Raw genomic sequence first — 24,202 nt, 5'->3', positions numbered from 1 at the left:
AACTACAAATCTGTGAAATTTTGTAAATCACTGAATTCATGAGAGTGTATTAACTCGGAGATGGTTTATTTTATACTATAAATAGCTGTCAGGGAGTAAAGTTGCACTTAATAAGATAGAAGAAACTGAATGTTTTTCTTTTAAATAAGGATAAGGGCTTATTATCTCAGGATACTGTGTGCAACTGGCCTAACATTAAAAGACTTATATTTTTTAAGAGCAAATTGTTTATTGTTTACTTCATCATAAAACAGAGTGAACCACAATGAGCTACACTCATGAGGAATAGAGAAGCAGAGATGACCCAAACAGACTACGATTTCAAAACAAGACTTTGAAAAAATGCTTTTAATGGATTAGGTTTTTATTGGTATTGTGTAGGAGTTTTGTTTTTGTTTTTGCTTGTTTGAGTCTGTCAATATCCATGATATCTCCTGATAGTAGTTTCCCTTGCTAGTAGTGTTGTACATTTCTTGACATTTAGCAATGTGCAATAAAAGGGCATAGAAAGATTTTTTTTTTTAACAAGGCTGAAATTAATGTTTGCTTATGGCCTCAATCCAATGTACATTGAACTGTAGATTAATCAGTTTCCATTGTATCAATGCCCTCCTTCTGTGCTTCAACATCTCCGAGGATAATTTACTGATTCAAGAAGTGGAGGTCAGAGTGAGAGCCATAGCATGCCTTCCTTCCAGTCAGTAGGCACTGGACCATGTTTGCTCACAATTCTGTCTCTAAATCCTGTGTTTTCCTCTTTCCTCATTTTCATTCTTTTAGGGGGACTTCTTTTCTCCCTGTTTCCACATGCTCAGTAGAAGCTTTTTGATTGTGAACAGGAACCTTGGCTATAACAGAGAAATGATGTACAGATGTTCTCTTGCTCATCATCATTTTCTTGATGAGCAAGAGAACAGAAGACGAACCTTGACAGGTTTAAACCTTTGCTTTGGGAACAAGCTTTAACTATTAGAGGGCAAACCATTATCTTTTTTTGTTGACTTAATATCTGCTATATTTTCCTTTTATCTCTGATTCAAAATGTATTCTTGATCATCAGTCTGTAAATCTGCGAAGGCGGACCTTGTGTTGATGGTGGATGGGTCTTGGAGCATTGGAGACGATAATTTCAATAAGATCATCAACTTTTTGTATAGCACTGTTGCAGCCCTGGACAAGATTGGTGCAGATGGAACTCAGGTAGAGTTGATAGACTAACCACTAATTCATTTTATGCATTCAAAAATTATTTTTCAAGCTCTTACTATGACTATTTGTCAGGGGATATGGGTAAGGAACTATAACAAGAAGATGCTAATCCTTAACAGCTATTGAATTCAGCAAATAAGACAGGGCAGAGAGGCCTTGTCAGGACATGTTTCTTTTGTATTCTAGGACAGAGTGTCTCCTTTAACGATACACACAATATTTTCCCTGCCCTTAGGACATTAAAATGTTGAAGGGAGCAGTTATGGCTGCACATTACTCTAGATGAAAGCATGATACTCATTTTTTGATTCAACAACATTTATAGTTTGCCTATAATTCCAGGGATTTGGGAGACTGAGGCAGGAGGATTACAAATTCAATCCCAGCCTCAGGGAGACAATTTAGCAAGACCCTGTCTTAAAGAAAAAAGAAATTTAAAAAGTAGGTCTTTGGTAATGCACCCCTAGGTACAGTCCTCAGTAAAAAGAAAAAGAAAATTATAGATAATACCATGCTACTGTATGTGTTCTCTGACCAAGTGGAGGTCTACATATGTGCAAAAAATGAATGCACCTTCTCTCTCTAGGTGGCCATGGTTCAATTCACTGATGACCCAAGAACAGAATTTAAACTAAATGCTTATAAAACCAAAGAGACTCTTCTAGATGCAATTAAACACATTTCATACAAAGGAGGAAATACAAAGACGGGTAAGACCAAAAAATGTCCAGCTAAGGCTCAAAGTAATTAGTTATTGGTAACTACTGAAATGATTTTTTTTGGGGGGGGAGGGTATAAAATTTTTTTTAAAACTTCTTTGATTTAAGAACTTTGTTCCTTCCCTTTTCCCTCTAACAAAACAAAAACAGGAAAGAGTGAAACTGAACAGTTGCCTTCCTTTGTTTCAGGAAAAGCAATTAAGTATGTTCGAGATACTCTATTTACTGTTGAGTCAGGTACAAGAAGAGGCATCCCAAAAGTTATTGTGGTTATAACGGATGGAAGGTCACAAGATGATGTAAACAAAATCTCCAGGGAGATGCAAGCAGATGGTAAGTTTTACCTGTATAACAAAAGTGGCCATGCCGATAATTATGTTAGCATTATTATTTACTAATACAAATCTATAGGCTACATCAGTTTTACTTAAATATTTCCAACTCTTTATCAACTGGACAATGTGATTTTTAAAATATCTTCTGCTTTACAAATTTCAATTCTACTATTTTACTAGAGAACATTTGTCATTGTCTCTAATACATTTATTACGTGCAGGATGCCCTGGATAAGGAGCTCCAATAAATAAGTGCAATATTGTGAAAGGACCATTGTAAAAGGCCAGGGAGGGAACTCATGGCAGAAATTTCTCAGTCTCTTAATCTGTAAAATGGAGGTTCTCACAGGACTATTGTCAAGATTCACTGGCATAAAATATGGCTGGCAGTTAGAAGTTAAATATTTATTTGCCAACTTTTGCATGATGACTGGTCTAGAACGGGTAGACTTATCATAGTTTCAACTTCTGAAGAAAACACTGAGATAAATTCAGTTTTTCTATTTCAAATGTACCTCATCCCATAAATGTTAAGATAACCACTAAAAATATACAGCCATAAATATGTTGCGGAAATGGGAACTGTTTTGTTTTAAGTGCTAATTGGAGCATTGACCTTATTGAATTTCTTTAAAATGGAAAATTTCTTTAGGGGATGATGGAATGATTATCACATAATGAAATATGTGCATGCAGAATTCTGATGAACTGTAAAGAATAAATCATGTACCCCCCACTAGCCTTCCTAAATAAACATATTTTAAACATTTGGATGTTTGAACTCTTGTATTGCATCTTGTCTTTTGGGTAATTTCAAATAAAAAAAAATCTGTTTTCCTTCTGCCACAGGCTATAACATTTTTGCAATTGGTGTGGCCGATGCAGATTACTCGGAGTTGGTTAGCATTGGCAGTAAGCCTAGTTCACGCCATGTCTTCTTTGTGGATGACTTTGACGCCTTTAAGAAAATCGAAGATGAATTAATTACTTTTGTCTGTGAGACTGCATCAGCAAGTTAGTTCTTTGGACTTTGTATACTTACTAATGTTGTTTAAGGTTTGAAATAAATATATAATACTGGTTAAGTAATGAGTGCCATCTTGAACTGAAGGAAATGTTAACTTCCAGAACTGTTTGTTATGGATTTTAAATTTTATGGTTTTGAACATATGGAAAAGCCTCCCCTCCCTTCTGTTTAGAGTTTTAGGTTGATAAAGATCTTCCTCAGGCAGATGAAAATCTATGTTTAAAAGGCACTATAGGAAATAGTTTTCAAAAATGTGTCAATAAACTGCCAATGAGGGCAACACATTAGAAGTGAGACATCTTCCTATGCAAGCTTACAAGCACAGCCATCGATTTTAATGGACCTGCAAGAAAGGAAAGAAACTGTGACTCTTTAGCTTTAAATAGGGGACTTTACAGCACTTTAGTCTTTACAAAACCAGAGAAAACCATAGCCACATCTGATTTGGAGTCCTTTCACTTGCACTTCCAGAAAGGTTATGTTAGTTAGGGAAAGAGTATGTTTGGAAAATATCTAAGTTCAGTTTTATATTGCTTGTTTTGTTTTCCAGCCTGCCCAATGGTGCACAAGGATGGTGTTGATCTTGCAGGTATGCGTTATCAAAATTTTTAAAAATGTAAATATATTAAATAACGCTCATTTGGGGTTTAGGTTTCTTGTTTTTGGATTTATTTTTTAAGTCCTTAATAAACAAAACTTGAAATTTATAATTGTAAGCCACTCATTTATAATTGTAAGCCACTCATTTTTATTCTCCCTCTCTTCTCTCTGGTTATCCCCCCACCCCTCCTGCCTCCTAGGATTTAAGATGATGGAAATGTTTGGTTTGGTTGAAAAGGACTTCTCATCTGTGGAAGGGGTTTCTATGGAGCCTGGTACCTTCAATGTGTATCCATGTTACCAACTTCACAGAGATGCCCTGGTATCCCAGCCAACCAAGTATGTTTCCATTGCAAGAGGATAAAGCCAATCACATGCTTATTATAACTCAGAATGAAAATTATGTCAATTAGAAATGCTGTGATAATTCATGGTAGGATTTTTTTCATAAGGTTTTGAGCAGATGATGTTTACTTTTCTTTGTGTAAAAACATCTGACTCATGTATAATGCTTGCTGAAATTTAGCATTTACCCATCTGAGAAAATACATAAAATAGTTGATATTTACATAGCACAATATATGTAGCATATTTCTAAGTGTATATATATATATGCTAATTCACTCAAACCTCCAAACAACTATGAAGCAGATGCAAACACGATATTATTTTTACAAATGATGAAATGGAAGCACAAAGAAGCTAATGATGTGAGTGAAATCACATAGTGTAAGATTGATGCTGGACTCTGCACCCAGTATTCAGGCTCAAGAGCCCAAGCCCTGAACCATTGCATGATGGTGTCATGATTCAGATGGTGTCTATCCTTGAGAAGTTACAGCAGCAACTCTAGATCACTAAGAGTAATGCTAGGTTTATGTAAAAGCCACACTATCCAGCCTCTTTGCAGAAGGACTGGTACACATAGGGATACGGGGCCATTTGCAGCAATTCGGCAGATTCCAGAGGTCCTCGAGGTTTTCTTTTAGGGATTCCTTGGATTAAGGGTTCATTCACTTCTCAAGATGTCATATATTATTTAAATTCCAAATCAAGATGTGTTTTTTTTTTCAAAATGGCATTAGTATTTCATGTGAAACATTTTTTGACTGTTCAAGGTTTGATATACTACATGCATGGACATCAAACAGTGGGAGAGATCACATTAGAGTATTAATTGTTTTCTTTCCAATTTATTTAAAATGTTTGCTTTTAAATTTTCTCCTAAGATATCCTTTGCTAAATCCTACTTTAGTACTACTCAGATTATTTTATTATATTCTATTATGGGGAATAATATTTGAAATAAGTAGACTTTTTCTACTAATCAAACATATTGATCATTATAGGAAAAAAGTTCCATTTTCTAAAAGATGTTAGAAATGACTTTGACCTACAGACTACATGTATTTCTAGATAAATCTAAAATCCAGTGCTCTTTTTGGGCAGGTTTTTTTCCCCCATATTGTCTAATGATGAATATTAAAATGAGTAGGCCTTGGAAGCCTTGTGATGAATGAGAATTGCTAAAGAAAAATCCTTCTGCTGGTTCACTGAAATTACTCATCACTCAGCAAAGGCCTCCACATCCAATCATCAGTTCCCAGCACTTATCTCACTTGACTTGTCAGCACATGTATTAGTCAGCTGTATGTTGCTGGGACCAAAATACCCCGCTCATAGTTTCAGAGGTTCAGTCCATAGATGGCCAACTCCATACCTCTGGGCCTGAGATAAGGCAGAATATTATGGAGAAAGGGTGAAGCAGAGAAAAGCTACTCATGAGAGCCAGGAAGCAGAGGGCAGGGTGGGGGTAGGTACCAGGGACAAAATGTAAATCCCAAAGTTATGCTTCCACTGACCTATTCCCTCCAGTCACACCTGCTTACAATTATCACCTAGTTAATCCATCGGTGGATTAATCCACCAATCACATCACATCTCTCATAATCTAATCATTTCACCTCTGAGCATCCTTTTGAAAACTGATCCCCCTCTAGTACCAGCTTCATTTACTATTTTTTCTTCTGTAATTAAATATAACTGTATCTAGTTTCTTAGGAAAAGGGGCCTGACTCCTCTCTGTCATGTCCCACATCTAGTCTGCTAGGAAATCCTTGTGTTTGTACCTTCTCACAACCTCAATCGGGTCACCACCATCTCCTCCTTGTCATTGCAGCAACCCCCTGATTGGTCCTCCTGCTTCTACCCTTGCCCTCTTTGTTTCTATTCTTCAAGTAGCAGTTAGAATGATGCTTTTAAAATGTCAAGTCAGATCGTGTCACTCTAAATCGTCTGATTTCCTATTTCCCTTACAGAAAATATTAGAGCTTCTGACAAGCTTACAAGGCCAAACATTATCTGAGCTTTCATTTCCTGACTGTTTCAGTCTTCTCCAGTAACACTGGCCTCCTTTGTGTTCCAAAACACACCAGGTGCATCCCACCTTGGTGTCTTTCCATTGGCCATTCTCACTCCGTGAAATACCCTCCTTCAATTACCTACCAGGCTCATTGTCTTGTTTCACTTTTGTGTTTGCTCAAATATAGTCTTTTCAATGAAGTTTTGCTTGACTTTAAGCTTTTCAGTGAGCCAACCTTAATTCCTTTAGGGTTTATATCATTATATAATCCTTGTCCAATAGCCCCAGTCTATATTAAAATGCTCTGTGTTTTTGTTTGGCTTCTAATGGAACTTATTTCCTTCTAACAGAGTGTATCATCCACCCTATTAGAATTTGAGTGCTACAAGTATAGTATTCTTTGTCAGTTTTATTCACTGATGAGATCATATCTGACATCTAGTAGGCAAATATTTATTGAAAAAATAAATGGATTAACTAATACATAAATAAATGAAGGAATGAAGCATTTTTTCTTTCTCTGTAAACTTAGTTTTCATTTTTAAACTTGTGCTAAATCTCCACATATTCATATCTGTACTCATTCAGTTAATAACCATTATAGAGTTCCTATTGCATGCAGGGCTTTTTTTTCTTTTTTTGCTTAGGGGAAGATTAAAAGTAAATAAGTATGTGCTTAGTTGTTAGAGACAAATGATTATATAAAGGGTTGGTTCTTCAGGAAGCAGAGTCCAAGGAGGATATTGGTATGTAAGGTGATGAATGACAGAATGCTCTTGTGGAAAGGATCAGCAGAACACAGGACAGGGAAGCAGGAGGAGTCAAACTGTGAAGCAGAAATCTCAAGACACTTCTTTTTTTATTATTGGTTGCTCAAAACATTACAATGATTTTGACATATCATATTTCATACATTTGACTCAAGTGGAGTATGAATTCTTATTATTCCCATGTATACAGATTGCAGGATCACATTGGTTATATGTTCACATTTATACATACTGCCATACTAGTGTCTGTTGTATTCTGCTGCCTTTCTCAATATACTTCTTAGCTGACCATCCAGAGGAGTTCTGGACATAGGATGATCCTTCAGAGCTATCTCCCACTGGGATGTGAGATTCTGGTCCTTATGTGGAAACTGGTCCATGAAAAGAGATGCCTGTGTGTTAGTCAGCTTTTCATTGCTGTGATCAAAATACCTGACCAGAGCCACCTAGAGGAGGAAAGATTTATTTTGGCTCACAGTTTTAGAAGTCTCAGTCCATAGTCAACTGATTCCATCAGAAGCAGCAATGGTGGATATGGTGGACATTGATGAATGTGGTCGGGGAGAGCCCCTCAGCTCAGGGCAGTGTGCATTATGAGGTGTATTGACTTGATAATCAGAGGGATGACGTTTTGAGGCAAGCTACAGTAAAACATGATTCTCTTTACACCTTTAGGTATTTGCATCCAGAAGGATTGCCTTCTGATTACACAATCAGTTTTCTGTTCCGGATTCTTCCTGACACTCCAGAGGAACCATTTGCTCTTTGGGAGATTTTAAATAAAAACTCTGATCCCCTGGTTGGAATTATTTTAGACAGTAAGTATATTTATGTATATAACTTTTGAGCATGCATGTGTGAATAATGTAGGTGGCATGCCATCTTGCCTGCTTCATGTATATTGCAGAATAACTCAACTTGTGAAATGTATACTCAACAGTGAGTTAGGTAACAGTCGATTCATTCATTTATCTACTCATTCTTTCAGCAAATAGTTCTTGAGTTCCTACTTTGTGGAAGAATTAATTCTGAGATACAATACTGAGCAAGGTGAAGACAGTTTTAATTTTTTTCAGAAAAATTTCACTAAGATAGTAAAGACTATCTCAGGAGGAGCAAAGTTGATGGAAGGGCATTGAGAGAGGTGAGAATAGACATTCATTTTTGGACATGGATATGATAAATATGAAATGCCTATTAGGTATCCCAGAGTGGATGTCAGATGGGCAGTACATTTGGGGAGAATTCTGGGACAGAGATATATAAGCCATGATACTAGGTTAGAACATCAAGAAAGTGACTCTAGAAAGAGAAGAGAATAGATATAGGAACTGGGAAACTCCACTGTTTTTAGGTTAGAGAGTTGAAGAGCAACTGGTGCAGGAAGCTCTTCAGTACCATGCTATGGAATGTTACCTATATGATGATCATTTAATAGATGGTTGAGTTTTTGGTTAACATCACTCACTTTTCTAAATCTTAAGAATAGAATGAATCTAGGGACCAAAGAATGGAGGGTATTGCTTAGTGTTAGTTAAAACATTGGATAAGGTGATAATTTTAGGCTTGTTTCCAAATCATATTTCTTAGTGGACTTTTCAGTAAATGGAAAGGACTCAACAACTAAATAGGATATGGTAAAACCATTTTGCATGGACATTGAAATTAAAGGAAAGCTATAGATTATGAGGGTGTAAGTCACTAACTCTGTATGTATCTTGCACTTAAAAACAAAGAAGTCCCTTAACATTCAATATTAAGGCTAGCTTGTCTCTTTGAAAGCAGAAAAAAGAGTTGAATTGTAATTTGGGAATGTATTAGTGAGTAATGCTTTACTTTATTTATTTAAAAATATTCCTTAAAGATCAAGAAGGTTTTTATGTGTTTGTTCATAATAAATGACATATCTGAGTGGCTTAAGCTACATGTCTCAGAAAAAGTTGGTTGCTGCAGTGGGTTAATAAGACAAAGGGTCTAACTTCTCCTTCTTAAGATTTGGTAAACTTTATTCTTCTTGTTGTCCACTTCCACTTCAAACTTTGGACTCCTCTGAAGGGAGTGATGAGGATGAGAGTGTGGGCAAGGAAGTACAAAGGAAGAGTGTGCATAGGTTCCCTCCCACACACATGCCACATGGTTAGTCAATTTGGCTAGCTGAAAGCCTGTGGCAACCTGAGAGCTGTCAATCATTTCCTGACCTGCTACTTTACCTTAAATACAGTCTCAAAATATTGGATGTATTATTTTAAATATTGAGTTGAATTTCAGAAAAAATTCTTCACTAATTTTAATTCTTTCTAAATTATTTCTGTTTTTCTTCATTTGAATAGATGGTGGGAAAACTCTAACTTATTTCAACTATGACCAGAGTGGGGATTTTCAAACCGTTACTTTTGAAGGACCTGAAATTAGGAAAATTTTCTATGGAAGTTTTCACAAGGTTAGTAAGGTTTTGTATGTGTATATTCTTTCTTCTATTTGGTGATGGGGAAAACAATGGAGTGAAGTTAGCCAATCCCAAAAAGCCAAATGTCAAATGTTTTCCCTAATATAAGGAGGCTGACTCATTTTGCGGTAGGGAGGGGGAAGCATGGGAGGAATAGACAAACTCTAGATAGGGCAAAGGGGTGGGAGGGGAAAGGAGGGGACATGAAGTTAGAAATGATGGTGGAATGTGATGGATATTACTATCCAAAGTACATGTATGAAGACATGAATTGGAGTGAGTATACTTTGTATACAACCAGAGATATGAAAAATTGTGCTCTATATGTGTAATAAGAATTGCAGTGCATTCCAGTCATATATAAATAAAAAATTAATTTTAAAAATTTATGAATTAAAAAAAATCTTCAGCTTACTTGAAATCATTTAGTACTTGATAGAAAATGATAATATAGTAAACTCACATTCTTTATATTTATTTATGTATAATTATATATGTAATTGAATATTTTACTTAATGTTGAATATATTTAATTAAAATATATAATTTAAAAAACCCATAGAACTTTTTTCCATTTTATTTATTTATTTTCTTTTTTTTTTTTTAGACAAACATGACAGTAAAGTGTATTTTGACATACACACATGGAGTATAATTTATTCTAATTAGGATCCCATTTTTTGTGGTTGTACATGATGTGGAGTTTCACTGGTCATGTATTCATATATGAGCCTAGGAAAGTTATGTGTGATTCATTCCACTGTCTTTCCTATTTTCATCCTCCCTCCTTCCCTTCATCCCCCTTGGTCTAATCCAGTGAACTTCTAATCTTCCCTTCCCTATTCTCCCTTGTTATGGATTAGCATCTACTTATCAGAGAGAACATTCAGCATTTGTTTTTTGGGGGACTGGCTTATTTTGCTTAGCATCAAAGTCTACAGTTTCATCCATTTACCAGCAAATGATGTAGTTTCATTCTTCACTGAGGCTGAGTAATATATACCACATTTTCTTTATCCATTCATCTGTTGTAGGGCACCTGGGTTGGTTCCATAGCTTGGCTAGTATGAGTCAAGCTGCTATAAACATTGATGTTTGTATCTCAAGTTTCAGCTGAAGTAAGAGTTGCCACCTTCAGTGCTTGTTGACCAATGCCCAGAGATTCTGATTAGGTGCTTTTGAGATGTGGCCCCGAAACATGCATTTTCAGCAAGAACTCCAGGAGACATTGGTAGAAGTGGTTCAGCTTCTGCCTTTCAGGAAACATGTGGGGGAAGGTAGCATTTTACTAAGCAGACTGTTGCTGCACAGTATGTGATGTAGAAAGGATTACTGGTCTACCTGGCCAACAAAGCATGGGAAAACACAACCATCTTAGAGAATGAAGCTACAGATAATTGATTATGCTGTATTGTTACATATGTACAGAGAGAATCAATCATTGCCATTGTAAAAGTCACCCTGGAGAGAATTTTTGTCAAACTTAACTTTGTCAAACTTTACTTGTTCTTATTTTAGTAACTTGGCACTTGTAATAGAACTCTGTTCCTAGAATGTGCTCAAATTTATCTAATTTACCAACACTGCTGCTCTCTGGGGGGTTTGAATGTCATAATCCTATACTAAATAATTACATAAAAGTCACTGCATAAGCCAACTTATTTTTTCATGTTTGATAGGACTGGACTACCTGAGAAGCACATTAGACACAGGCAGGGATTTATTAGTTCATGGTTCAAAATGGTCCCATTAACAGCTCCTTGGATTTAATATCATTTACTCATCAAGGTCTTCATGATTCTTTGTTATGTGGAGTCTTCTGGAGTCTGTTGCAAAGCAGTCAAGAAAAACTGTAGGGGAGATGAAAGCATTTGAATTTCATGAGTGTTAAAAGAAACATTGTCATCTTAGCCTGCGGTTTTGGCATGAACTTGCATTTCTCATTCCAAAGAATACTTTATGAATCTTAGGTGAACGTCAAGCTTTATTTACCTTACCAGAGCTCAAAGACGTAGAAGTAAGGTTCATTAAAAATGGGTTCTAAATTTATAAACCTTCAAGTTTTAAAAAAATTATATGAAGAAACATTTTCCTTCACTTTGTTAATAAAGCCAAACAGCCAAATAAGAAAAGCAAAAGAGAAGAAGGAGGAGGAGGAGGAGGAAAAGAGAGGAAGAGGAGAAGGGGGAGGGAAAAAAAGAGTGAAAAGGAGAGCCTTATCATGGAATACACTGCTTAATAATAGATTTAATAACAAAAAATTTCAATGCAAATTTATTTTGTAGAGCTTTGATTTGTTCATAGACTTGCATTATAAGTGAATACATACCTTTGTCTCATTGTTTTTTTAAGAAAATGAATAATGAATGCTTATTACAGAATTTCCACATAGAAAATAGAAAATACAATGGCTACCTATTTATCCATCACTCAGCTTCAATAATCATCAAAATTTCAGCAATCTTGCTTCTCATTGATTTTTAATTGGCTCTATTTTTACAACTTGAAATATGAAGTATAGCCTCAAGGTCTCTTTCTATAAGTACATCCAAAGAAGCAAAATAGTTTTAAAATTGTTTCAAAGTCTACTTTTGCAAAGCAAAAAGTTTTTGTTTTAATTTTTTTATTCTTAGTTGTACACGAGAGTAGAATGTATTATGGCAGAATATGCATATGTAAAGTATAATTTGTTCTATTGGGTTCCCACTCTTATGGTTGTACATAATGTGGAGTTATCCTTGTTATGTATATGTATACAAGGCTAGGAAAGTTAGGACCAATTAATTCTACTGTCCTTCCTATCCCCCCCCTCTCCTCACCTCTCTCCATTACCTACTGTGTAGTCCAGTCTATTTCTATTATTCCCCTCCTCTACCTCCCAGTTTGGGTTACCATCCACAAATCAGAGAGAACATTTAGCCTTTGGTTTTTAGGGATTGGCTTATTTCACTTAGTATGATATTTTCCAGTTCCATCCATTTACCAGCAAATGCCATAATAAGTTTTGTTGTTATTGTTGACACGGGAATAGTCTCCCCACAAATTAATTGTTCTTAAAGTCTGGGTTTTATATCCCAGATTTGTTAGCACCTAGCATGAAAACTTCTGTATTTTATAATAATGAAAAGTACTCTACGGTTCAAAACCACACAGGAGCCCAATTCTGCCCTTCCTAAATGATCACAATTATGATTCTGGTCAGAAGCAGCAGGGTAGTGGGGTGTTCTGTACCAGTATTCTCACTTAAATAAAGGTGAACTCATTTTTTTGGGGGGGGGAGAAGATTCTCAGGAACTACACTGATATTTTTATCCTGTTATAACTAAATAAAACATTAAATAACAATTGGTATAAATTCATGAGTTTTCAGCTCATGTATCAATAAAACAAAACAAGTTGAAGATAATCAGTAAACTTAAAAGCAATATTATTTTACTATGAAGCATGATGTTATGCCACTGTTATACAACCTCTGCATCAGTGTGAATGTAGAATTAGCTGGTAGAACTCTCAGACCTAGGTTATTTTGTCCAGTACTCTTTTTCATTGAGCTACCAGGGTTCCGTGCCTTAAAAAAAACTATTCAAACATTTTGCTTTCACTTGCAGTAAAGTCATTGTTTCCCTACTGATTTCACTGTTCTGTTCACAAACTGCCACAAACAACTACTCCTTCTGAGGCAAATGCCATATAAATCAAAATGTGTTTATAAACATGGAGATTTTTATAGCGGAACCTGGTTACAATGTTCAAAGATAAACTTACCTTGATTATCACCTAAATGATAACACAAGGTTTTAAAAATCTTCCCAAAGTGTACACTCCTGAAAATATGTCCTGGAGATCCTGAGATTTTAGTTTGAGAAAAGTGTATGAGATATTAAGCCAAAGGGCTTGATTTTCTTTGGGCCTGGAGTCATTAGAAAGCATCCCTCCATCCCATTGGAGTCTAGCTTGCCTTTCCTATCCTTATTTAAATAAATATGTAGTGTCATTTCACAGCCACTGCTGGTACCTTAGGTGACTTTAATGGTAAATTACAAGCATTTTTCAATTTGAGTAATGTAGTGCTTATTTAAATATACATCTAGAATATGTATAACTAAGTAGCAATTCTATGACTTCAATGATGTTGTTGCTTTAGAGTAAGGCTAGATTCTAAAAGTTGAATCCTTTCAAGTTTAGAAAAAAAGAGTTAATTAAGTAAGAATGGAGATGGTTCCTGGAAATGAAGCAATCATGGAGGTGGTAAAAGGAAAAGAATTCTCTTACAACAAAACGCATGGTGACAGAATTCCTTCTGTTTCCTTCATACTATTTAATGGTGACTCATATAGTTATATGGGTTTGGTTGATATTTCCTCTGGCATATTCATCTTACCTCCTAAAACATCTTGACTTTTACCCAGCTACATGTTGTTGTCAGCAAGACTTTGGCCAAAGTGGTTGTCGACTGCAAGCAAGTGGGCGAGAAGGCAATAAATGCATCTGCTAATATCACATCAGATGGAGTAGAAGTCCTAGGGAGAATGGTTAGATCAAGAGGACCAAGTGGAAATTCTGCACCAGTAAGTAGATGAACAAGCAAAATTGTGTTACTGTTGTAGGGAAAACAGTAGCTAAATGTATTTAGCTACAACAGTATCATTCATCCACCCACCCATCCATCCAACAGATGGGTGGATGGATGGGTGGGTGGATGAATGATTGGTTAGATGAATGGATAAAGAGCTAAAGGACTCTTAAAGTGAACCAAAACATGTACCTTCAAAGCTCCTGGAAGTCTACTGTCACCTGTATCTAGAAAGAACAAGTTAAATAAAACAAAAACAAATAAACAAAAAAGCTCCTCACGGTAGGATTCTGCTATATTATAAGAAAAATACTCCAGGAACTTGGCTAGTTTATTTTCTTCGTGCAGTTTAAAATTCAGACAGTACAATATACATCATCTGATTTGTGGAACAACTGGTTTTTTTAATTGGAAATCAAAATTGTAAATGAACCTCATTTACATAAGCAATATAAATCCATACAAAAATTTTGAATGTTACACCTAGGAAATTGGTATAGTTTGGTTGAGATTTGGACATTTTAAAATTAAGTTTTTGCTATCATTAATGTGAAGTTTTCCCTTTAATTAGCAATTGTTAATTTGCATAACAGTAGCATCTTAGGATAACATTTTTTTATCATACAAAATAGAGCTTAAATTTGGGAGACTGCCAATTAGCAAAGAAATCACATTCCATTCACTTATTACCTGCAAAAAAGAACAGCATATACAGGTTTTTTGTTTTAACACCATGCATTCACAGCTAATTGGCATCATTTTGTAATTTGAATCATTCTTTAATTGGTAAGGTATGTTTTATTATACACAATCCTTCTATTCTAATCTACATTTCTCTTCCATGTAACAGAATAATTAAGATAATTGTGAATCATTGCTATTGTCTTCCACTTTCATAGATCTATAGAATTAGCCAGATATATGGAAATTTAGAAAGATCTAGTTGTTCTCAAGTCTTTTTAAGCTGATGATAACCCATACAAATGAATTTTTACACTACATCCAGTAAATAAATAATATTGGGAGGGGACATGAGATGGCATGTATCTCCACTTTCCAATCCGCCCTTTAAGGAATACAGTTTTAATTATAGTATGTTCACTTTCTATATCAGGAAGCAATACTTGAGGGAAGAGTTACTTATTTGGGGCCAATGTACTACTTTGTGGCATTTTTCTTTGTGCAACCTCTATTTCCAATGTGGGTACCGAAACTTGATGTATAATTTTAGTTCAAATTGTCTCCCCTCTTTTTCACTGAATTACCATGATACTTTTCATTGATTCTTTTAGGACCTTGAGAGTAGATGTGCACTGATTAGCTTAACACTTAGTTTTGAAGTATCTTTAGAAGCTCTTTTGTTTTTACCTTGCCTTGGAGAACCATGGCTTAGATGTATAGAAAGAGAATATGAAACCTATGGAAGGCTGTCTTCTTTTCAGTTATGTTAGGGATGTTTTACTTTTACTGTGTGGTATTTTATACTGATTAAGATACACATAATCTTCTGCTTAAAGGAAGATATATGCTCACAGAAATTTATAATAATTCTCTTATATAGATAAATGAATGTATAGATGGATCATCAGAAGGATGAATGGATGGTAATTTAAGAGTAAGAAACAATTTAAAGTGTATCAGATTCTAGGTTCAGATTACTGAATACTATTATTATTTTCTTAATTATTTTATTAAAATAATTGAAGTTCCTGACACTTAGTAGGCATTCAAAGACAAGAAGCTCTTTATTACTGAACTAAGTTATTAATGCCTTCTTCATCCTCTGTCCTACCTGTTATAGACCACTAGTGCTTGTTTAAAACTCCATTATTGATAGTCATATACATTTTATGTTCTTTCATAATCCTCATTTAACCCTTCTAGCCAGAGTATTATATTCTCTAAAATAGAAACCATGACTTAGTCTTCTTTTAAAACCACCCTGTTCTGCCCCACATTACAGTATCTAGTAAATTTCTATAACAGACTAAGTTTTCAAGAAACACTTGATAGAAATTAAATAGAAAATTGTCTGAATAGTATCCTGTCTTTTCTTAGTTTTGTTACACCTATATTATATCTCATGTGTGACACTGACAGAAATCCAGTAACATGTGACATATTCTCACTTACTAATAATTTATAGTTTACAATTACGGCTCTATAATAACGATGACAGTAATTGCATTTCAAATTGCACTATATGTAATATTTATATTCCAAATACATGACCAGTGAAAATCAAAGAATCAGTTTCTGAAAGCAAAATGCCTGTAGGTTTCAGGTTTACTAATGATAAATCTTTACTTTGGGCCATGAAAGAAATGCAGTTAAACAGAGCACCCTCTGTGGTGACTTCCAGCTAGTGTAGACAAAAGGGAATTTATAGAAGTTGATAATTAAAGAGTTCATTGTAAGGCTGGTAGGAAAAAGTCATAGCTTTTGTTAGAATCGAGAAGTCCACAAAGATTACTAAACAGATTTTCAGTCTGCCCACTTATAAAAGAATTTGATTATGTTGAAATGGATGGTATTAGGTTAGATCTCAAGAATGTGATTGGAAACTCAGACTTGCTTTTTAGGGTATGAGTTAATTGTTTCAATACGAGGTAAGAGAAGCTCTTTAGTTTCAATTTAGAAATTTATACATCTTGAAATACATCTGTATTTCAGTAAGAGACAAAAGGGAATTTATAATGCACAAATTTTAGATTATTCCAGGAGAGAATAGTATAGTCAGAGAATAGTAGCTCACAGATCAACAATCCCTGCCAAATTCAAAAAGATTCAATAAGTACCAGATGGTGGTAGAATCTAAAGATTCCATCTTTAAGGAGAATAACTTGTTTTAAAACCATAGTTGAGTGGAAGATGGATGAATGGATTTGGGGATACAATAACTACTGTATAAGTTACACATATTCTTAATAAAAATAACTTGTATTCAGCCAGGCAAGATTTTATAGGTGGTGCTAATCTCTCCTGGGACTAAACTAACAGGCAGGCTGAATTTAACTGTCAAAACAGATGTGGAAAGACACTTGACAACTGTGCTTCTTCTTTCCAATCTTTTTTCCCTCAAAAAATTTTTCTTTCCCTTTTCTGATATCTAATAAGATGCTTCTAGAATTTTTTTTTACATGGATCATGTTTCTTAGAGTCTCTCTTCTACCTTTTCAAAACTAACACTTAGGTAGTTATTCAACTGGAATTTATTTAGTTCTCTCCTATTCATAGAAGAGAAATATAATTTATGTCATGGAGTCATCTATAATTTTATCCACTGAGTTAAAGCTTTTATGTGAAAATCAACAGTAGACTAGCCAAAAAGTCTATAAGAAGCAAATGTTATATTAGAAAAAAGATAGTGTGAACATTTTCACATTAATTGTCTCTTTATAACCTTAAAATGGTAATGGCAGCTAATACTTACATATGCCTACTATGGGTTACATATGCATATTTTCTGAGTTTATCAATTTAATTTTCTAACAATCTTAGGAAGAAATACTTACATTACTCTCACTCTAAAGATGCAAAAATTGAGACTTGAAGAATTTAGGAAGGGGTCTCCATCACCTGCCTTCCATTCCATTCCTTCTCCCACTGGAAACAGACTTGGATTCTATAGAATTTAGGACTTAGAAGGGAGTCTGGTCTCCACCTGTGATCAAGTGCCTGTTTGTCTGTTGACAGGTTCGAAAACTCACCATTTGAATTACAACCTTGAAATAAGTGTGATTCAAACTTTTATCCATAGTGTATGTCTATAAACATTTTAATTCCTACCAACAAATATGACGGTTGTTAACTTTCATTACCTAATTTAATTTAGATAGAACCTTCACAGTTTTTCTAAAATCTAATCAATTGAGAACAAGTTAAAACACTCAGTTCAACAGCTGACAAATGCTGTGTGCTCAGTACTATTTGGAATAGAGTCCAAGTTAAGACATGAAATTAAAAATAGAAGGTGGCTTAGTTCCTGGACCTTTCTATAGTATTTTTGTGCCATGGAAACCTCTCTATTTTTATAAATTCAGGTACAGCTTGACTTCAAATCATAAACTTAGTTATATTATGCTAGAAAAAGATCAGAAGATAAAATCTGGTGTTGAGTGGAAAGTGGAGCCAGAAGTACATTTTAATTCCCATTCACAGATCAAAATGACTCAACTGCTGAGAAATATTTTAATCTTATTTTCATGTTAACATTTGACCCCAAATGACTTGCCTTTTGTGCAACACCCAGACAAAAATGTCCAGTGATGAAAAATGAATATTTGTAATTGGTTAAGTATTCCCTTGAAAGAGATTTTAAATAGGGAAAGTCAGAGGTTTTGTGTCTCTCTCTTTTTTTCTTTCTTCTTCTGGCAGAGCTATGTCTTTTTTAGCATTCAATTAGTAACAAAAGAAAAAAGCCATAGAATTTAAAAAGATGTTGCATCATGCAGGATTTGCCTAAAGCATGATTTATTTTTGAACTACATGGTCATGCCTTTTAAGGCCCTCAAATATGGAGATATTTTGACATGTCACTTCTGTATACTGTGTCCTGTACAATTTGTACACATGTGTATTTTTTTGGTTTGTTTTTGGAATAGAAGCCAGGTGGTTTTGCTTTTTGTTTTTAATGAATCCCCAAAAATATGTCTTGAAAAAGAAGTTCCTAAATCCGGCTTGAGGAATCTAAACTATTACAAATGCAAAACAATTATGAATAAATTTGTTGTCCTCAAAGAAAAAGCTGCTGATTTCATCTAACTTGCAAAAGAAAAGACAGCCCACATAATAGCATTCCTCAAATGATAGCAATGGATTCATTGGACACTTAGTAGGCACTCAACCCCTCGAATAAATAAACTGAATTCATAGGAACCCCAGTAACTCTATAGGGTGGAAGCCTTGCCAAATGTTTGTATGTAGACATTATGCTCTCACAAATGACTAGATGGTGAATATTTATTTGAAAAACTTCAAGAAAGCCTGGTGCACATTGAAGCTAATGAAAGACCTTTGCTTTAAGTCAGTCTTTCCATTTACGAAAATGTTTTTACACTGGGGGCTCTGTTCAGAAGTGGAAAATTTCTTAATGGATGAATGATTTGCTGACTTAGCTGACAGTATCGAATGCTTTCATAATGGGACCCATTAATAAATGTCCTCAGATGAAATGGCATTGTAAACTTAGGCTGAGATATCTGCATTTTAAACATTAGAGCAAATATCTTTTTTTTTTTTTTTTTTTTTTGCAAAATAAAACCACACATTGGTTGCACTGTTAAAATCCCAACCCAAACTGAGCTTTCAACATGTGGTTTAATTATTTAAGCTTTTTCATCCCAGGTCCTATGCTACAGAAGGGACATTAATATTAACATACCTCATAGTGGTGATTTGAGGATTAAATCATATAAACGCAATGTTTACAGAGTAGGCTTTCAACAAACATTGGTTGTTACGGTTATTATTTGCTAAGATTTTTCTCAATCAGAATATTTAACAGACAATATTATTGTGGAAACACACAACTATTATATTTCTGCCTTCAATACTGTCACATTCGTTTTGATTCTACTTTTTTTTGGCCTCTGTATTTTACATATACATACATAAAATACAGTGTTTAGAACTTAAAATAAATTTATTATTTATGAAAATTATGTTTCAGGTACTTCTCTGGATAATGCTCCATGCTATCTCACTTGTTCTTCACAATAAACATTAAGAATAGCTACTAGAGATGGAGTATTCTCCATTGGAAATACTCAGAACCAAAAGTGTTTCAGATTTTGAATTTGTTCAGAATTTGGAATGTTGTATCACCTTGTGTCACCTCACCAAAATATCCCATTATGAATGTTTGAACATGCACATAATGGGATATTTTGGTGAGGTGATACAAGTCTAGATACGAAATTCATGGATGTTTCATGTCTATTTTATACACATAGCCCCACAAATAATTTTATCCAGTATCTCTAGTGCACTGGCATTTTAACTGAGACCTTCTCTGTGAAGTCAGGTGTTGAATTTCCCACTTGTGACATCACACTGGCACTCAAAAAGTTTGAGATTTTAGATTTTTGAATTAGCAGTGGCTCAACCTGTATTACTACACTACTTTTTCAGGTGAAAAGACTGAGAGTCCAAGACAAAATAATTTTTTCAAAACAGCTGTCGGTGGAAGGAATCAGCGACTATACCCAGCAGTTAGTTCCACAGGATCCTAACCCCTGTGCTTGAAATATTTAATGCTGTTCTTTTTTTAAAAAATAAAACTCAGTTGTAGCATACTTTGTAAAATGTTTTAATTTAAAAAACTTGATAGATTTTTATTGGTCATGGTTTTATTTTATGTTTGCACTCTCCTGGCTCATGTATCGTACCCTTGGGAGGGTAGGAGGTCAGGCCATTTAGGGGGGAAAAAAAAAAGAGAGTGAGCCCTGCAGGTATTTCAGCAGACAGCACATTAGATGTACACAGAATCAAGAAAGTAAAATGTTTCAACTCATCCATCTGCTTCCAAACAAAGGCTTATCTTGTTGATTGGTTAGAATGAAACTTTGCAATAAGTCACACAGTTATTCTTGTGCTTAATGACAGAAAGCTTGATTTCATTTTCTTTACTGTTGGAATTGGCTTTCTTGTGACACTGCAGGTACCTTTAGTGACTGCTCCATGGGGTTATCTATGGGGCATTCTAGTTTTCATCTAGAGGGCTCTTGGCCTGGAGGAGTAGCACTTCATAGACGAAAATAAGGCCCCCGAAGTTTCCAGCCCTTGCTGAAAACACCACATGCTGTAGGAAAGTTGCAGGTTTAGAATGAAGAGTTTCATGTCTGTCCCGGCACTGTGATTGATGACACTTTCAATATTTGAGAATAATATAGAAAGGAATGAATAAGAAATGGTTGGGTTATTAATTTAGCGTTAGCACTTAATGATATTATAGAGATGTTTCTGTATGTTTCAACATATACATTGAGTAACTGCCAATATACATAAATAAAGCAAGATTGTCTAAATATTTCCAGCATGATCAATGGCTCAAATAAAATACACTTAACTCACATTCTCACAATACCAAATATGAATCTGTCATGGCACATAACCATGTTGCTGTTCAGTATTTATGTGCTGGTCTCTAACTGCCTGTGAATTCTTCTGGGGCAGAGGCATCCCGCCCCCCGATTTTTGTACCCTGAAAGGTTGTGTAATATCTGGCTTACCTTATGCACTGAAGAAAATTTGCCGAGTATATGCACAAAAGAATAAACAATTAATTAAAAAGGTTTTCCTGGATGCTTATTATATGCCTCATATTATGATACCTAATCAAAAATGAGTGTTTGCCTGCCCCTTAAGTCTGAGGAGGAGGCAACATGAATAATTGCACTGTATGGTGGCAAGTGGCAAGAGACAAGTGTGACTACAGGGCATTGAGAGTGGCTGTGGTGATACTTACAAGGAAGGATTTCACAAAGGAGCTCAGCTTACTCTCTAGATAGAAGTGGATAGAGGAGGTTGTGATAAGTAAGCAGGTTTAGATGGTGGAATAATTTGAGACAAAATCTTATATCATTATATTTAAGGAACAAAGTTAGTTTGATATTATTGGATTTATTGTAATATACTTTGGTTTTAAGTATCTTGGTGTTTTAGTTTGATATTACTGGATTTATTTTAGTATACTTTGGTTATAAGTGTCTTGGTGTTATGTAATATATCAATCATTACAATGAAGAGCACACTTAATTTATATCTCTTTTATTTCCTTTTTAAATCATAGTTCCAGTTACAGATGTTTGACATCATTTGCTCCACATCATGGGCCAGTAGGGACAAATGCTGTGAACTTCCAGGCCTGGTAAGAATTCTTCATCTCTATTGAATTTTTTTAAAAATGATGTTCAATTTTTTTCTGAAAATGAGATGCTATTTCACAATACTTATAAATAATTCATGGTGATGATAATCAAAATTAGGAAGAGGTTAAGGAGGAGACAATAAAAACAAGAAATCAACAAGATGACAACAACATGGTGTGACCTGCACAATCTGGGGATGCCATTGACACATGGTCCAGATGGTACCACATTTACTAGTTCACAGGGCCCTTCATATCTCAATTTTTTTCATAGCACTCCAAGTCAAAGGAAATATTTGATAGTGCATTTATGAAATAATGAGGTCCAAACATCTTACTAAGAATTTCTTAACAACTCAATAACCATAAAAATACACATGAATTGAAAATTGATTGTTATATTTTATTCTTAAATAACTATAATTGTTTACTCATGGAATGCGTGTATCTACTGAGGATTCCAGTAGCTTTTCTATCTTGAAGACAGGTAAAACATTTCCCTCCCTGCTTCTTTCACATTACTTTCTCCCATGGTACTTGCTTTTCATCATAGCAACTACTAAAATATCCAGTAAATATGAAATACAAAAAAGTGTTTGAAATATACTCTTGAAACCATGAACTACCTTGAGCTAGTCAATCACATGAAGTCCAATGGGTACCAAATATTGCTGTGTTTCCCTTGGATTTTTTAAAACACTCACTGTGTCCCAATGAGCTTAATACCGCACCCAGAGCATCCTGACATACCTTTGTGGAACTATAGCCGTCATCAATATGACCCCTGTAATGTTATTAGTAAACTAAACCATTTTTCATTATTCATATAAAGGGACATATTTGTGTGTGTATGTATATATATATAATAGATTTGTATCTTAGGATCCTCAGGATAAATGAGCTAGAATGAATGACCCTATGTGGTTGGACATAGGGTCTAGATGTGTCCTAATAATTAAACATGCAGAATGAACATGGATAGGCCTTCATGAAATCTAAGATTCTAAGTCTTAAACAATGAAGGATATTGACCAGTTGTTCAATAGCTGTTCCCAGGGGCTCTGTCTTTCTCTACACTTTCTTGCCCCGTGACACAACAGCATAGATTAGTGAGCCTGACATCACTAATTTATCTTGTTGTGTCACAGGGCAATAAAATTCTCTAAGAGAGAAGAAAAATGGCTGCCTCTCCCAAAGATTGAGGTCAATGTCATGTTTTTCTTATCTTTAGCCACAGAATGTAAGCAGTTGATGAAATTGTCACAGGGAATCGATGGTGTGTTTAAACACTGTTTTAATATTGTTTTATTTCTTTGTTTGGTTTAGCACAGATGTGGCTGTTTTGATTGAGTTTTCCAACAAGCTTTCTTTTATCCTTTGAAGTAGAAAAATAGTGTAGCTTAACGGAAGTTTTCAGGACCTTTAGTTCATAAAGTACTGTTACTCCAAATGAATTAAATAGTACCAGGAATAGTTTGTACCCACTTCTAACTCACTATCTTCCCTTGGATTCTCACTCCAGCTTTAGAAACTCCTTTGCTGTGGTGATTGTCAATGATTCACTAGGCCCTCATGTCGTTTTCTTTTCAGAAAAGGTGTGATTACTGCCTTTTTGGCCAAATGTTCACTTAAAAAATTTTTTTAATGTCTTAAAGTGTTTTCTTTGGGTTAGCAAAACCATTTGTTTAAACTGTCTTGTTAACAACTGTGCTATCTATTTTCCTCTCAGAGGGATGACGAATCCTGCCCAGACCTCCCACATTCCTGCTCCTGTTCTGAAACCAACGAAGTGGCTCTGGGACCGGCTGGGCCACCAGTAAGTCATTCTAGTTTGGCCTCATTCTAGTTTTGCTGACTTTGTAGTAAATTTGCCATCTTAATCACATGAATAAGCTGAGGTTTAGAGGTATTTAGTAACTCAGCTAAAGAACACAGCTAGGAGAAGTGGGACTTCAAATCCAAGTCTCTGTGAATGTTCAGCATCTTTCCTTTAAGCTATTGTGGCTTATCTTTAGTATGAGTGTTTCAGTTCTTGGTCCTCTCCTTGTAACCTGTAGGATTTGCATACTCTCCCTTTGCCCATTCTGTCTCAAAATTTATATGTGAAGGGATGATTTGTCATCTAAGACCTTAGCCCATTCCTTCTCTTCCCACCTCCCTTTTCTTTCCTTCCCTCAGAGTTGACAGTTTCATTACTATATGTTTTTGTGCTCCTACTATATAAGTATACATTCCTAAAATATATCACACTTTATAGTAACATGTTTGAGATTTATGTAAATGTTATCAGG

The 24,202-nt window shown here is 35.0% G+C and overlaps 1 protein-coding gene across 7 annotated transcripts in view; it reads left to right on the top strand.

The window, feature by feature from the left end:
- Col14a1 (collagen type XIV alpha 1 chain) overlaps positions 1-24,202 on the top strand; it is a 201,287-nt gene that overhangs the window by 119,409 nt on the left and 57,676 nt on the right. For all 7 annotated transcript variants that reach the window (XM_078016744.1, XM_013357064.4, XM_013357058.4 and 4 more), the window contains 11 exons: positions 1,061-1,200; positions 1,796-1,919; positions 2,118-2,261; positions 3,113-3,277; positions 3,841-3,879; positions 4,091-4,229; positions 7,698-7,840; positions 9,353-9,462; positions 13,878-14,036; positions 21,834-21,911; positions 23,641-23,727. In XM_078016744.1, coding sequence (XP_077872870.1) covers positions 1,061-1,200; positions 1,796-1,919; positions 2,118-2,261; positions 3,113-3,277; positions 3,841-3,879; positions 4,091-4,229; positions 7,698-7,840; positions 9,353-9,462; positions 13,878-14,036; positions 21,834-21,911; positions 23,641-23,727 — 1,328 coding nt within the window. The remainder of the gene's footprint in view (positions 1-1,060; positions 1,201-1,795; positions 1,920-2,117; positions 2,262-3,112; positions 3,278-3,840; positions 3,880-4,090; positions 4,230-7,697; positions 7,841-9,352; positions 9,463-13,877; positions 14,037-21,833; positions 21,912-23,640; positions 23,728-24,202) is intronic.

The sequence above is a fragment of the Ictidomys tridecemlineatus genome, chromosome 7 (genome assembly GCF_052094955.1).
Source record: "Ictidomys tridecemlineatus isolate mIctTri1 chromosome 7, mIctTri1.hap1, whole genome shotgun sequence".
Lineage (NCBI taxonomy): Eukaryota > Metazoa > Chordata > Mammalia > Rodentia > Sciuridae > Ictidomys > Ictidomys tridecemlineatus.
The sequence above is the reverse complement of the archived record's forward strand: the minus strand, read 5'-3'. Positions and strand labels throughout refer to the sequence as shown.